This window comes from Diospyros lotus, chromosome 10 (assembly GCF_014633365.1).
Source record: "Diospyros lotus cultivar Yz01 chromosome 10, ASM1463336v1, whole genome shotgun sequence".
Classification (NCBI taxonomy): Eukaryota; Viridiplantae; Streptophyta; class Magnoliopsida; order Ericales; family Ebenaceae; genus Diospyros; species Diospyros lotus.
Genome location: NC_068347.1, coordinates 15,473,076 through 15,487,551, shown reverse-complemented (window position 1 = coordinate 15,487,551; position 14,476 = coordinate 15,473,076). Strand labels below are relative to the sequence as shown.

The 14,476-nt window shown below is 39.8% G+C and overlaps 1 protein-coding gene across 9 annotated transcripts in view; it reads right to left on the bottom strand.

The window, feature by feature from the left end:
- LOC127811337 (sodium/calcium exchanger NCL) overlaps positions 1-14,476 on the bottom strand; it is a 67,724-nt gene that overhangs the window by 39,072 nt on the left and 14,176 nt on the right. For 8 of the 9 annotated variants that reach the window (XR_008025651.1, XM_052351090.1, XM_052351096.1 and 5 more), the window contains 2 exons: positions 6,346-6,531; positions 5,574-5,755 (listed from right to left, as the gene is read on the bottom strand). Coding sequence is in view for 8 of the 9 variants with exons in the window: in XM_052351090.1 (XP_052207050.1) it covers positions 5,574-5,755; positions 6,346-6,531 (368 nt within the window). In the remaining variant the exon portion in view is untranslated. Of the gene's footprint in view, positions 1-5,573; positions 5,756-6,345; positions 6,532-7,718; positions 7,889-14,476 lie in introns of those variants that run through there. The other variant, XM_052351097.1, reaches the window with a different exon arrangement.

Here is a 14,476-nt window from a genome sequence, read left to right as displayed (position 1 = left end):
GGGATAGGAATTTAAGGCTCTCGTAGTCGGTCCGAATGGTGAAAGGCCTGCCTTCTAAGTAATATCACCATTTTTCCATTGCCATAAGGACAGCTAGCAGTTCCTTGTCGTAAATACTTAGGCCTTCATGTCTTGGAGCTAGAGCTTGACTCAAGTATGATATCGGCCTACCTTCTTGGATTAGGACTGCCCCTACCCTTGAATCACAGGCATCCGTCTCCAGGATGAATTCCTTAGAGAAATCCGGCAGTGCCAAAATGGGTGCCTTGGTCATGGCCTCTTTAAGAGAAACAAAAGCATGGTCAGCCTCCATTCCCCATAGGAAACTATTCTTCTTCAGCAAACTGATGAGGGGTTTACTGATCAAACCATAGCCTTGTATGAACCTTTGATAGTAGCCCGTGAGGCCTAAGAATCCCCTCAATTCCTTGAGGGTCTTGGGTTTGGGCCATTGGGACATAGCTGCAATTTTTTGTGGGTCTGTACTTACCCCTGCCCTAAGATGATATGGCCGAGATATTCCACCCGTGCTTCTGCGAAGGTACACTTGGACCTTTTCACATAGAGTTGATGGTGTTTGAGGATTTCAAAAGCCATCCTTAGGTGGGTTAGGTGTTGGCTGAGGTTGGGAGCAAAGATATGGTTTATGAGGGCTTGAAAGGTTGCCGGGGCGTTTGTGAGGCCGAAAGGCATGACCAAGAACTCATAATGTCCTTGGTGGGTGTGGAAGGCTGTTTTGTAATAGTCTTTTGGGTTCATTCGGATTTGATGGTATCCTGAAGTGAGGTCCAGTTTGGAAAAAACAGATGCTCCTGCTAGCTCGTCAAGGAGATCTTCAATAATGGGAATAGGGAATTTGTTTCTGACGGTGATGGAGTTAAGTTGACGATAATCCACACAAAACCTCCATGACCCGTCTTTTTTCTTTACTAACAAAACCGGAGATGCAAATGGACTTTGGCTGGGTTGAATTAAGGATTTGGATAGCATTTCCTTAATTAGTTTTTCAATTTCAGCTTTCTGTATAGGAGAGTAGCGGTAGGCTCGGAGGTTTATGGGTGCACTGTTTGGTTTAAGGTGTATGGAATGGTCAAAGAATCGGGAAGGAGGAAGGGTGGTAGGTGTGGCAAATAAATCCTCAAACTCCATTAACAATGTGTGAATTGGGCCATTAGAGTGTACCTGATTTTCTGTTGAGGGTAGAGGTCTATCCCAGTGCTGCTTCCCACTGTCCCCTCAGCCTGGTGCAACTTCCTCATCTTCACCGACATCCCTTTCCCTAGCATACAGGGAGTGTAACTGCCCTATGGCCATTCCCCCTTGCTCCAATAGTCTTTGCAGTCTTTTTCCCGTCACTGCCTTGCACTCCCCTGTTCCTTAGCATCCCGCCAGAGTTATCTTCTGACCTTCCCTGTCAAAGGTGACCTCCAATGTATTGAAATCAAAGACCAAAGGGCTTACCGTTCGCATCCAATCCACCCCTAGGACCACATGACATCCCCCTAGCCTCAGAATTCGCAGATCAGCAGTGAATTCATGCCCATTCATCACCCATCTGAACCCCACGCATTTTGATTGACTCACCATCCGGCTTCCGTTGGCGATCAATACAGAAAGAGGGGCAGTCTCCTGTAGAGGGCATTGTAACGCAATGGCTGTTTCCTCATCAAGGAAACTATGGGTGCTACCACTATCAATGAGAACTACCAACGCCCTCTTCCCTGCTAATCCCTTCACTTTGAGCACCTTGCCCGAGGTCTAGCCTTGCAACACATGCATGGATAATTCACCCCCTTCCTCGTTTTCTATAGGTTCCCCTGGTTCCTCCTCCTCAGCTTCATCCCTATCTTCCTCTCCCAGCCCTTCCATTGTCAACAACATCCTTTTACATTGGTGGCCCGCCCCATACTTTTCTCCGCATCCGAAGCAAAGTCCCAATTACCTCTTCTGTTCTATGGATAGGGACTTGGCAGTTAATTGGACCGGTGGATTTCTGCCTGATGTACCATTCCTTGGCCAGGATTGGTTGCTGCTTCTATTCACCCCTGTGTAGGAGGTCTCCTCCTTTCCGCCTTTCGCTGGCAGTCGATGCCTCTTAGCAAAGGTTTCCAGGGACAGTTCGTGAAGTCTGGCCTGTTTTGCAACTTGCCCTACTGATGTGGGGTACAACATCTTGATCGTTGGTCAGATCAAGTCATCCAACCCACTAATGAAGCTAGATACAAAGTACCCTTCATCCAGGGATGGGTGAGCTAGCGACAGTAGTGATCGTAGCTCCTCGAACCGTATCTGGTATTCCTCTATCGTCCCCCTTTGTTTCAGCTTATTGAATTCTTCAATAACGTCCATCCTGGTCTTCTCCCCGAACCGATTACAGAGTCCATTAACAAACTCTGGCCAACTTTAACTCAATCCTGTCTCGGCTCCAATTCTGGAACCAAGCGTCTACTACGTCGTCCAAGTACGCGGCTACGGTGTTCACCTTCTCTCCTTCAGCCACCCAATACTGGTAAAAGACTCTCTCACACCGCCTGATCCACCACCGCGGCCTATCCCTTTCGAACGGAGGGATGTCCATTCGGGGTCCTTGTAACGTGAAGTGATTTCCACCTCCTCCATGGTTCAAATTGGGTGGATCAGTTTCCATTCCTTCTTCTGTCTTGCCATGTCCGGGATATCTCCGTCTCTCCCTTAGCGTCATTAGAATTGGTGCTAAAGATGGTTTGGGGGGAAAATTGGTGGGTAAGTTGGCGTGCGGTTGTTGAGCAAAGAGACTTAAGGCAGCACTCAATTGCTGATTAAGCTGTTGGCTAAGCCCTGCGATCTCTTCTCGTAACCCCGTCACAGCTCGATCCACTGTCCTATCCAAATTAGTGGCATATTCCGATCGACTTCGATTAATCTCCTCCTGGGTGTTTCGAATGCCCAGCTCTAATAGATCCAGTCGGTCCTCCACCTGCTCCCGATACTGTCGCATTCCACCCTCCATCGCATCCAATCTAGACTCCGTCTGCTTCGCCCTAGTGCCGTCAGCCATCCTCAGCACTCAGGTCGCCGGCTCTGATACCAATTGTCAGATTCTCGATCTACTTAGGGTCCTTCTCGTAATTGAGAGAAGGCCGGTTAGGCGAGAAAGAGAATTGAGGGAGAGAAAGAGAGAGATTGATAGAGGCAAAATTTGAAAGGGAGAAGGGAGGGAAAAGATCAGTGTAGAATTCTCACATGATCCTCATCCTCGATAGCCTTCATTTTTTATAAGAGAAACGGTTATTACATCAACCAAGTGGCCATGTGAAGTTAGCTATGATTCTCTACACTCGATAGCTCATGCAATCGAGTAACTACCCAACTAACTTAAGGACTAATTACAAGTTTACCCCTTAGGCTGTGACAATGATCTAATTCAAGCAATGCAATAAAAGGGTAGAATAAAAGGTAAAAGAACATGGATCGAGAGTTCCGGAGGGCCACTTGTTAACTTACAATTTCTCTCCATTTGATAAAGCACATCGTTTTGATATATTCAAAAAAGAGCAGCTGCCATGGCAAAGTAGTGAAATTTCTTTGTTCCTTCTCTTTCATTCGTATTGTCACAGTGAAATTATTTAATTACAAATACAGGCTATCCACATGCATAAAGATAATTCCAATGCAATATCTTGACATGTTCAACCATTTTCATATGCAACACCCTTAATGATGACAGACACATGAGATAATTAGAATATCGGATCTTTTTTTTTTTTTTTTTTCAAATTCAAGCCACACCCCAAGAAAACTATTCAAGATGTATGTGTTTTACATTTGCTTAGTCCATGTTCTCTTTATTATTTTCAGATCGTTTTCAGTTTTTAAAATAATAAAAACATATTTATTTTCGTATTTTCAAAAATACATTTTCAAAAACAAGAAAAAATTTTATAAAGAAAACTCAAAATAATAAAAAGTCATTTTAGTTATTTTTATCACAAACACGCTTAAAAATTTCAAAACACGAAAAACGCTACAAACAAAAAAAATGTATTTTTTAATAATTTCAAAATAGACACTTAAAACACAAAACTGAAAATGAATTAAAAATTGAAACACGGAGAGAACATCCCTTAGCAATATTTCGGTGTCCTGCATATCAACTTTATCCAATTCTTTTGTAGCTTTGGCAGCTGGAACAACTTGGTTTTCAATAGTAACTATCACAATATAGTAACTTTATCCAATTTTTTTGTAGCTTTGACAGCTGGAACAACTTGGTTTTCAATAGTAACTATCACAATATAGTTTTAATGTGATATGATCTTTGAGGCAATAGAACATTCCATTGGAAAGGAAAGACAAGCCTGGGCAAAGAAAGGAAAGACAAGATCTTTTGAAAGATGGCAACAGCAACACATAGGGGAATTATAGTACACAAGACATATTATCTAAGAGAGAAGGGAAAGGCCTTGGCATGTGGACATGATTCAGTATTCAGTATGGATATTCTAATATTTGATAATTTTGAAAATTAGGTGTGGACGAATTCCATGGAATATAAACATTTACTATATTGCATATAGCTGAAATAAAACCAGGTTTTCATTTTTCATTTTTACTGAATGAATAAATTTGTGTGTCCTGCATAAGAATAATTCAGAAATGATGTCACAATAAAAACCCTTATTTGTACTTTGAGAAGCCTAAAGTATTGAAAGTAAGAAAAAGTGGTAAAAGTTGCAAAGGTTTGAGAATCCCACATAATAAAGTGCTGAAAAGGAGGTTTGTAATTATAAATCCATATAATCTATTTTAATACTCGGTCTCTATTTTTTCCTTCAAATTGATGACAAGATCCTGAATGTGTCTTACATTTATCCGGGCGATATGCACCCACAAAGTGTCTAGTGAAAAGTTTGACCTGTTCAACAGAGATTTTAGTTTTTTTAATTTTTAGTTTTCAATTTTTGTTTCCATTTAAAAAACTAAAAAGTTAATGAGTTTAGTAACTATGGTTCATCCTCATCATTGTCTTTATTTTTGGTATTTTTTTCCTCTCCTACCCTCTACCCTCCCCCCAGCAGAGACCTTGTTTTCATTTTTCTTAAAGGAACATAAGCAATCAAGCACCATTTTTTGTTTTTGTTTCCAAAATAATGAAAATGAAACAGAAAACTGAAGACGGACACTCTGCACAAGGGGCCCTTAATAATAAGGGGAAACTGTGAGTAGTTGTCTAAAATGTGTCCAAGTTTGTCCAACAAATGTTGGCATGTTACATGAAATGATTAGAGAATTATTTTTTTCCATTGATAAGTGAATATGTGCAATATCTTAACATGTCTACCTTGTATCCTTGTATGGCTCCAGTTCATTCCTAATACCAAAAGTGCAAACTGGGGCAAAAGTAGTACTCTCAATGTTCAGTTTCAAGACTTCTTGGACCAAGTTGAACAAAAGAGTACTCTAAACGTAACCTAACTTTCTTGTACCATGTATTGCTCCAATTTATGAATGACTGAGAACTGAACAAAAGAAAAAAGGACACTGAGGACACTGCATACGGATGGAAGATAATTGCTAAATGCAACATATTTTACCTGATAAAGGCAATATAATATCAGCTGTAAGAGAGAAATAACAAGTGCAATCAGGACTGCTAAGTGTCTTCCCCAAGTTGAATGCATAAGTTGTGGTAATTGGACAAGAAGGAATGGGATTACAGATACCACCATGATTCTTGCAGCATAACTAGTCCAAATGTCAGTAGAGACACCAGAACCTGCAAAGATCAGCAGCTTTGGAATTCTTAGCCATCAAAAAACATTGCCAAACATTTTAAGCTTTGATCTTTCTAACAAATATGGCAGTGTCTAGGAAAATCCTTAAGTCAATAAGGAGTGTAATATTATAATCATTATATCTTATCAAGTAAAATAGGTTATACCACCCACCACTTTTCTTTATGCACACACACACACACGTGTGTGTATATTGGTGAGGGGCTTCAGCAAACAAAAAGGGTGTCCACAGTGCACAAGGTTTCCAGCTTTGTGAGGGTGAGGGAAAGGGGGTGGGGGCTCCAACAAACACTTGAAAAAATTAAAATAGCAGGAAAACAACTAGAAGCACATCTATTTTTTTTCCTTCCAAAATTAAATAACTACTAATATGATATTGCACAAACAATCATCTGTGTATTCATGTGCCATAAATTCACCTTAGGCATGTCAATTTCACCCCATGGGAGAGAGAGAGAGAGTAGCCATGAAGTTAGGTCAGAATATCATGTTAACAACGTTGTGACATGACAATACATGATTTTAGCGCACAGGAAATGAGAAGTCAGTGAAAAAAAGTACAAAGATATACCAGTTAAGCTAAATCCCTTTGTATCTTCTCCATCTTTTGCCACTGAACCATGGAGATCACACTTGCCAACTACTACACAAGTTCCCCATATTACTGTAAGAAGCATAACCGTAGACCCAGCTAGCAAGCCCATTCCAACTGAGACCTGGCTTTGAGCAGTTTCTGTGCTTCCAGAGAGTCCAGATACTGTAGAGAAACAGCGGATTAGATAAGTAGTACAGAAATCAATTGACAAGATGGACGTTGGATCTGCAAGATTACACAACCTTTAAAGTACCAAAAAAATACACTTAAATGCATTCCTCACCAATGTTCTAAATGTCAGATGGCGTTGTTATATTTGCTGAACAAGTTTTAATCTTAAAGAGAGAAATTTTTTAAAAAATGACTTAAGTGTGCGGATTCAGAATCATAAGAGAGGGAAGTAAATAGATAGAGAAGAAAAGAATAGAGGGAGCACAAGAAATTAAAGGGACAGAAAATACAGAGGGAGGAAAAGGGATTATTAAGGGGGAAGAGTAGAACCAGATGTAAGAGAGAAGAGAATTAGCAAAGAAAGACTTGCAACTATGGGAAGAAGAGAGGCAAAAAGAAAAGAAAAATCGCAAGGGGAGAAAACTCTATATCCAGTCAGCAAATAATCAATAATCAGACAATCTCCTTATTGTTAGTGTTAGTACCCAAATGCTAGATTTACATTACATGAGACATATGTAAGAGGCACTAATGATGTAATCTTGTTTGTTGAGTGTTGGATCTGATTCCTCACACAATTAAACACTCTCTCACACCCAAATACTTACCCGATAGAAATAGAAACAAAAGAAAAGATGAAACAGATCAGAACGGAAAACAATAACAGAGAAGAACAAGAAGACTTATCCTGGTTCAGGCAAGAAGTTGCCCTACATCCAGACTGCAAGATGATGATGATAGAATCCACTATCAAAGAAACAAGAATACAGCTCTTCCTCTTGATCTCTTCCTCGCACACACTCAGGCTAATAATCTATAGCCTCTCTCAAGAAAACAAAAAGGACCGAGCATAAGCTCTCTCTCAATTCTCCAACTCCTATGTGCGAATACAATAGACGGATTCTATCTTCTATGTAAACAGAACCTATCCACCTCTATTTATAAAAGATAGAGGCGGTTACAATTTAAAGGACTGAAATGCAAATATAAGGAAAAACATGGCTTAATCGGAAATAACCAAAGAGATATTTCCGTTATATTCTAAACACATAAAACATAAGAATATAAAACATTTCCTAACACACAAATCTGCCCTTTACAGAAACTAACAGCTATACTAATACAAATTCTAACAATTTCTCCACCAATTTGATTAGATTAGCTTTAAGACATCATACTTCCAGATTCTGCCACAGCTTCCTTTTCTCCCATCTTCTGGCTTCCTCCTAAGCTTAAGAGCTTAGACTCCTTCAAGCTACATTAAGTAGCTCCATGCAGTGCTTCATCTTGGCTGCTGGAACAGCCTTGGTGAACATATCTGCTGCGTTTTCCTCTCCAGCAACCTTTTCCAGCTTCAACAGTTTCTTGTCAAGAATTTCCCTGATAAAATGCAAACGAACATCAATATGTTTTGTGCGTTCATGATGAGCTTGGTTTTTAGCTAGGTGAATGGCACTTTGGCTATCACATCTTAGGGTTGTATCTATCTCCCTTCCTAGCAGTTCCCCTAGAAGCCCTTTCAACCACATGGCCTCCTTTATTGCCTCTGCTAGGGCAATATACTCTGCCTCAGTAGTGGATAAAGCTACAACATGTTGTAGACCAGCCTTCCAGCTAACTGTGGCATTCCAAATCTTGAAAACATAGCCAGTGGTTGACCTCCTCCTATCCTGATCCGCTGCATAATCTACATCGGAGTATCCTACGATCTTAGCTTCTAATTCTGTCCCTGCTCCACCATAAACTAAACCAATACCTAATGATCCTCTTAGGTATTTAAACATCCACTTGACAGCACTCCAATGAGACTTCCCTGGGTTTGCAATAAATCGACTAACTACACTCATGGCATGAGCAAGATCTGGCCGAGTACAGACCATGCTGTACATCAAGCTTCCTACTGCACTAGAGTATGGGACATTCCTCATTTCTGCCTTATCATCCTCATTTATAGGAGATTGACTTGCTGAAAGATTAAAGTGCTGAGCAAACGGAGTGCTGACAGCCTTTGATTCAGCCATACCAAACCTTTGAATTAATTTTCTTAAGTAATTCTCTTGCGATAGACCTAGGGTTCTAATCTTTCTATCCCTCTTAATTTCAATTCCCAATATCTTTCTTGCTTCTCCTAGATCTTTCATTTCAAAGGCTGATTTTAATTCCAGTTTTAACTGCTGGATTTCTTCCCTTGATTGACTTGCAATCAACATATCATCAACATATAATAAAAGATACAAGAAAATGCTGTTAGATATTTTCTTAAAATATACACAGCAATCATATGAACTTCTTACAAACCCATGATCAATCATAAAAGTATCAAATCTTTTATACCATTGGCGTGGGGACTGTTTAAGCCCATATAAGGATTTCTTAAGAAGGCATACTTGCTCTATTTTCCCTTTTGATTTGAACCCCTTTGGCTGCTCCATGAGAATCTTTTCTTCTAGATCTCCATGTAAGAAAGCAGTAGTAACATCCATTTGTTCTAAACACAAATCCATGTGGGCAGTTATGGCTAGAAGCATTCTTATAGAGGTATGCCTTACAACAGGGGAAAATACCTCATTATAATCAATTCCCTCAACCTAAGTAAATCCTCTTGCAACCAGCCTAGCTTTATATCTAGGCTTAAGCTCATTCCCAGCTCCTTCCTTTATTTTATAAAGCCATTTACAGCCCACTATTCTCTGCTTCTTAGGTCTATCAACTAAAATCCAGGTTTGATTTTTCCTTAGAGAGTTTATTTCTGATTCCATAGCCTTAATCCACTTACTAGAGTCTTTAGTGGATATTGCTTCCTCATAAGTTTGAGGTTCATCACCTGCAACCTTGGATGCACTCGTAAGAGCATATGAAACCAGATCTGCAAATCCATATCTCTTAGGGGGTTTTGATTGTCTTTTCTGCCTATCCCTAGCAACATTATATCTATGTTGGTCAGGCTCATCTTCTGCATCTGAACCCTCTTTTCTTTCTCCATGAGGGTCAAAATCTTGGTCTACTATGGGTTCTTCTAGATCTACCTGATGTTCCAAGTCCTAGCTTTGAGAGCCAGATGTTTCTGCACTGGGAGAATCTTCATGCCATCCTAATTCTACATTCTCTATTGTAGATGATGGCTCATCTCTACCATTATCATGCAGACCCTTAGCTACTGAATTCTCATCAAAGATGACATCCCTAGTAACTAAGATCTTTTGGTTTTCAGGTTCTAGGCTCCATAGTTTGTACCATTTTACCCCAGTTGGATATCCTATAAAAATGCATTTTTGAGCCCTAGGATCCAGCTTTCCTTGTTTTATATGGGCATATGATATGCACCCAAATACCCTTAGGTGTTTTAGGCTAGGTTTGTGACCTGTCCATTTTTCATAAGGAGTCTTAAATTCTATTGTAGCTGAAGGAGATCTATTTAAACATATGCTGTAGTATTCACTGCTTCTCCCCAAAATACCTTTGAGAGGTTTGCATGAAACAACATACACCTAACTCTCTCTAAGAGAGTTCTATTCATCCTCTCGGCAAGCCCATTTTGCCTAGGGTTTCCTGGGGCAGTCAAATGCCTAACTATCCCACTTCCTTTGCATAAATCGATAAACTCCTTACTGCAGAATTCAAGACCATTATCAGTCCTAATGGTCTTTATCTTCCTTCCCTTTTGATTTTCTATCATGGTCTTCCATGTTTTAAATGCCTCAAAAGTATGCTCTTTTGTTTTCAAAACATCATAAGTAACAGTTTGGGCAGCCCCCATAAGTCACTATGAATGTAATCTAGAGGACCCTTAGACGAGTGAATAGCAGTTTTATTGAATTTTACCTTAGTGGTCTTTCCATAGATACATGATTCACACTTATCTAATCCTGCCACTTGATTTCCTTGTAAAATCCCTTGGTTTGCTAATTCTTTAAGACCAGGCTCACTAATGTGAGCCATCCTAAGATGCCATAATCTTGAGATTGAGACATCCTTACTGCCAGTCACAGTTGCTTCCCCATCTAAAATAGATGCTTGTAGAATATAAATTCCATTTTGCTGGTTTGCCTTCATGCATACTAGGGATCCTCGAGATACCTTAAGAATTTCTCCCTCTCCTTTAAAACTATGGCCAGATTTAGTTAAAGCTCCTAGAGAGATTAAATTTCTTTTTAATTCTGTGATATATCTTACCCCTTGAAGAGTCCAGTAGGTATTGTTAGGCATCTTAAGCCTTACATCTCCTGCACCTAGGACCTTACACTCATGATCATTTCCAAGAAGAACCTTACCCCCCTCAGCTTCCTGAAAATTTTCAAACCAGTGTCTATTGGGAGACATGTGGAAGGAGCAGCCTGAATCCAGGATCCACATATCTTTCACCGAGTTCTGAGATACTGTTAAAGCATCGGAACTATCATACCCAAACTCGCACACTGAAACTCCACCATCCGAGGCTTTTTTATCCTTGAAATCTTTCTTCCTTTTTGGACAATCTCTCTTAAAATGCCCTTCTTCTTGACAGTGATAACACTTAACTGGACCTCTCCCATTCTTAGACTTAGATCTAGATTTATTTTTCCCTTTCGTATCCTTTTTTGTACCCCTAGATCTTGCAGTCAGAACATCTCCACTGGAGGGTCTTTCTTCTTGGTTATACCTTAAATCTTTTGAATTTAGGGCTCCTATAACATCTTCTAAAGACAACTTATCTCTGCCATGCTGCAGAATATCAACAAAATACTCATATGACCGAGGTAAAGAATGTAATAAAACTAATGCCCTATCTTCATCATCATATTTAACATTGATGTTTTCTAGATCTAGGCATAGTTTATTAAATTCGTCTATATGGTCTTGCAGCTTTTGTTTTTCTTTCATCTCAAATGTAAAGAATTTAGTCTTTAGATATAACCTGCTAGACAAGGTTTTTGTTAAGTACAGATTGTCCAGTCTTTTCCAGATTCCTAAAGGCAGTGGTCATTTTAGACACTTCCCTTAATACCTTATCTCCTAAGCTAAGGATTAAAGTATTAAAAGCCTTCTCTTCTATGTCTGTTTTTTGTTCTGCCGAGAGGGTTTTAGCACTATCCCCTATCTATTCTTCATCCCTTGGTTCCTCTCTCAACGCCTCCTTTAAACCTAGATTTTCGAGGAGGGCTTGCATCTTGATTTTCCATAAAGAAAAATCATTTGAGCCATTGAATTTTTCAATATCATATCTAGATGCGGAACCGGACATCGCCATTTCTTGAAGGTTTCTAAGACTGATGTAACGGGTTCTTGGATGAATCTTGAAAGGAATTATGTGAAATCCTAGGCTCTGATACCAAATTGTTGAGTCTTGGATCCGATTCCTCACACAATTAAACACTCTCTCACACCCAAATACTTACCCGATAGAAATAGAAACAAAAGAAAAGATGAAACAGATCAGAACGGAAAATAATAACAGAGAAGAACAAGAAAACTTATCCTGGTTCGAGCAAGAAGTTGCCCTACATCCAGACTGCCAGATGATGATGACAGAATCCACTATCAAAGAAACAAGAATACAGCTCTTCCTCTTGATCTCTTCCTCGCACACACTCAGGCTAATAATCTATAGCCTCTCTCAAGAAAACACAAAGGACCGAGCAGAAGCTCTCTCTCAATTCTCCAACTCCTATGTGCGAATACAATAGACAGATTCTATCTGCTATGTAAACAAAACCTATCCGCCTCTATTTATAAAAGATAGAGGCGATTACAATTTAAAGGACTGAAATGCAAATATAAGGAAAAACATTGCTTAATCGGAAATAACCAAAGAGATATTTCCGTTATATTCTAAACACATAAAACATAAGAATATAAAACATTTCCTAACACACAAATCTGCCCTTTACAGAAACTAACAGCTATACTAATACAAATTCTAACATTGTTTATATATAAAAGGTCACATCTTCATTCATGTTCTCTATCTTTCTTTGTGAATGAGTCCCTATACTTCTTGGTAGAGATCTTATTCTTAAGTGTTAAGAATATGTAACGAACATCTTTAGTTCAGGATTTCTTAAAGGAATTTTCGGTCCTTAGATTTATTGGAAGGGGAATATGATTTATCAATCAAGGACCGACACATGGGCTACTACTATTGATTAGCATGAGATGCTAATAAGTATGGGTGGTGAGTCACATGCCACATTGCATGAGATACAAATAGTAAACATATGAGTGGGTGTTAGTTGAACATCTACTGAATGTAATGACTGTAAGAGATCACATGGCTGTGAGAATTAATGATCTGTAACTGGTTCTCGATTGTGTATCTAGTCCTTTAACCGGAAGCGACTTAGTTGTCTTGTGCACTGGTGTTGGGAATTTACTATTGAGCGAAACCAACCAATGTAAGAGGTGGGGATGCTTTCTGTGTCGCCTCTATGTAGTGGTGTATAGAGGTAGATGTTCACTAATAGGATCCATTGTCCTCTATTAGATGGGAGTGAACATCCTATGTGGTCTAACTTGGTTGTGATTGGAAATCCCCTGGTCAAGGTGAGCATGATCGGAAAGAAGTTTCTAATGTCGGAAGAGTTCCAAAATGCTACCTCAATCACACCGTACTGGATCTGACATAGTTACTGAGTCCTGTAAGCTTAATTAGTCCACGGCTCTCACTCAGTAGGGATGTTGGTTAGTAAAAGGATTATAATGCACGATAATCGAAGAGACTTAATAGGTTCATCTAAAATGTAGACATCATTGCTATTAGGATCGTCCTGAGTCTTAACTAAAGGATACTCAAGATTTTTCAAGATGCTTTGGGGAGCTAGAGAGATCCTCTTAATAGGTCAAAGCGTTCGACCAGTGTCAAGAAGTTGACGAGTCCTAATTGCTATATGGCTATGAATCTAGAAAGTCAAACACAAATTGAGTAATGTGTCGGATTAGCAAACCATTGTTGTTAGTGTGTTTCACTTCATTCATAGTTAATATTGCTAGTTGCAGTTAAGGGTCAACTGAATGGATCAAGATGTATGGGAGACTGCTAAGAGTTAGCGGGGCACATTGTTAAGAGTTAACAGAAACCTTGGTTCCATTAAGAGTTAATGGAAAGGCTATTAATAATGGGATGGGAAAGTCTATTTGTACAGAAAGAGACTTACAGAATGGTTTACAGGGGCGTTTAAAATGACTAATTTGCCCTCTATCTGACCTGCGCCTCTTGGGTGTTCAACGTTGTAGCTTATGCTCCAACTTGCTGCCAAAAAAGCCCATAATGATGAACCCACAAATCATCGAAGAGAACACCGAGAAAGCTGTCCCAATCCCGGTTCCACCACCAAAATCCGAGGTTGAGGTGAATGCGGATGCGGGTGATCAAAATGGGTGCAACCTTGTTTTCACATTGTTTGAAATAAATACCTCGCGAGCACCGTGGTGAGTGGTGACTAGTGAGTATTATCTCATCATCATCCATGTACATATGTACTCCCTTAGTTTAATTTTCTGTCTCTTCTTTCAAACCGTTCCGTAGTAGTTTATGAAGAAAGCTGGACTATTGCGAAGAAAGGGAGTAGTGCTGAGGAACGAGCAAGGGAAGGTGTGGCCCGTTAAGCTGACAGCAAAATCATATGATAGTGGTTGGAGGAATAGGACTGATATGACTTGTGCGTTGTCTGAGTTCCGAGCGGCCAACAACCTCCAATATGGAGACACCTTGTTCGTTCAAATTCCTCCAAACTGATAAAATCTAATACATGTCCAAATTTGCAAGGCACGTCAGTCGAACAATAACAAGTGAGAAGAACACTAGAAGATAACTTTGTTCGTGTAAAATGCGCCAGTGGTCGGTTGGTTTCGTTGGCCGCGGTGGAGAACGGCATCTTTGCCGGTTGAGAGATAGGGTTTTGGGCAACGGTTTGTCCCGTCTCTCTCCCTCTCTCTTTTCATTTAGATAAGATTCAGGAAT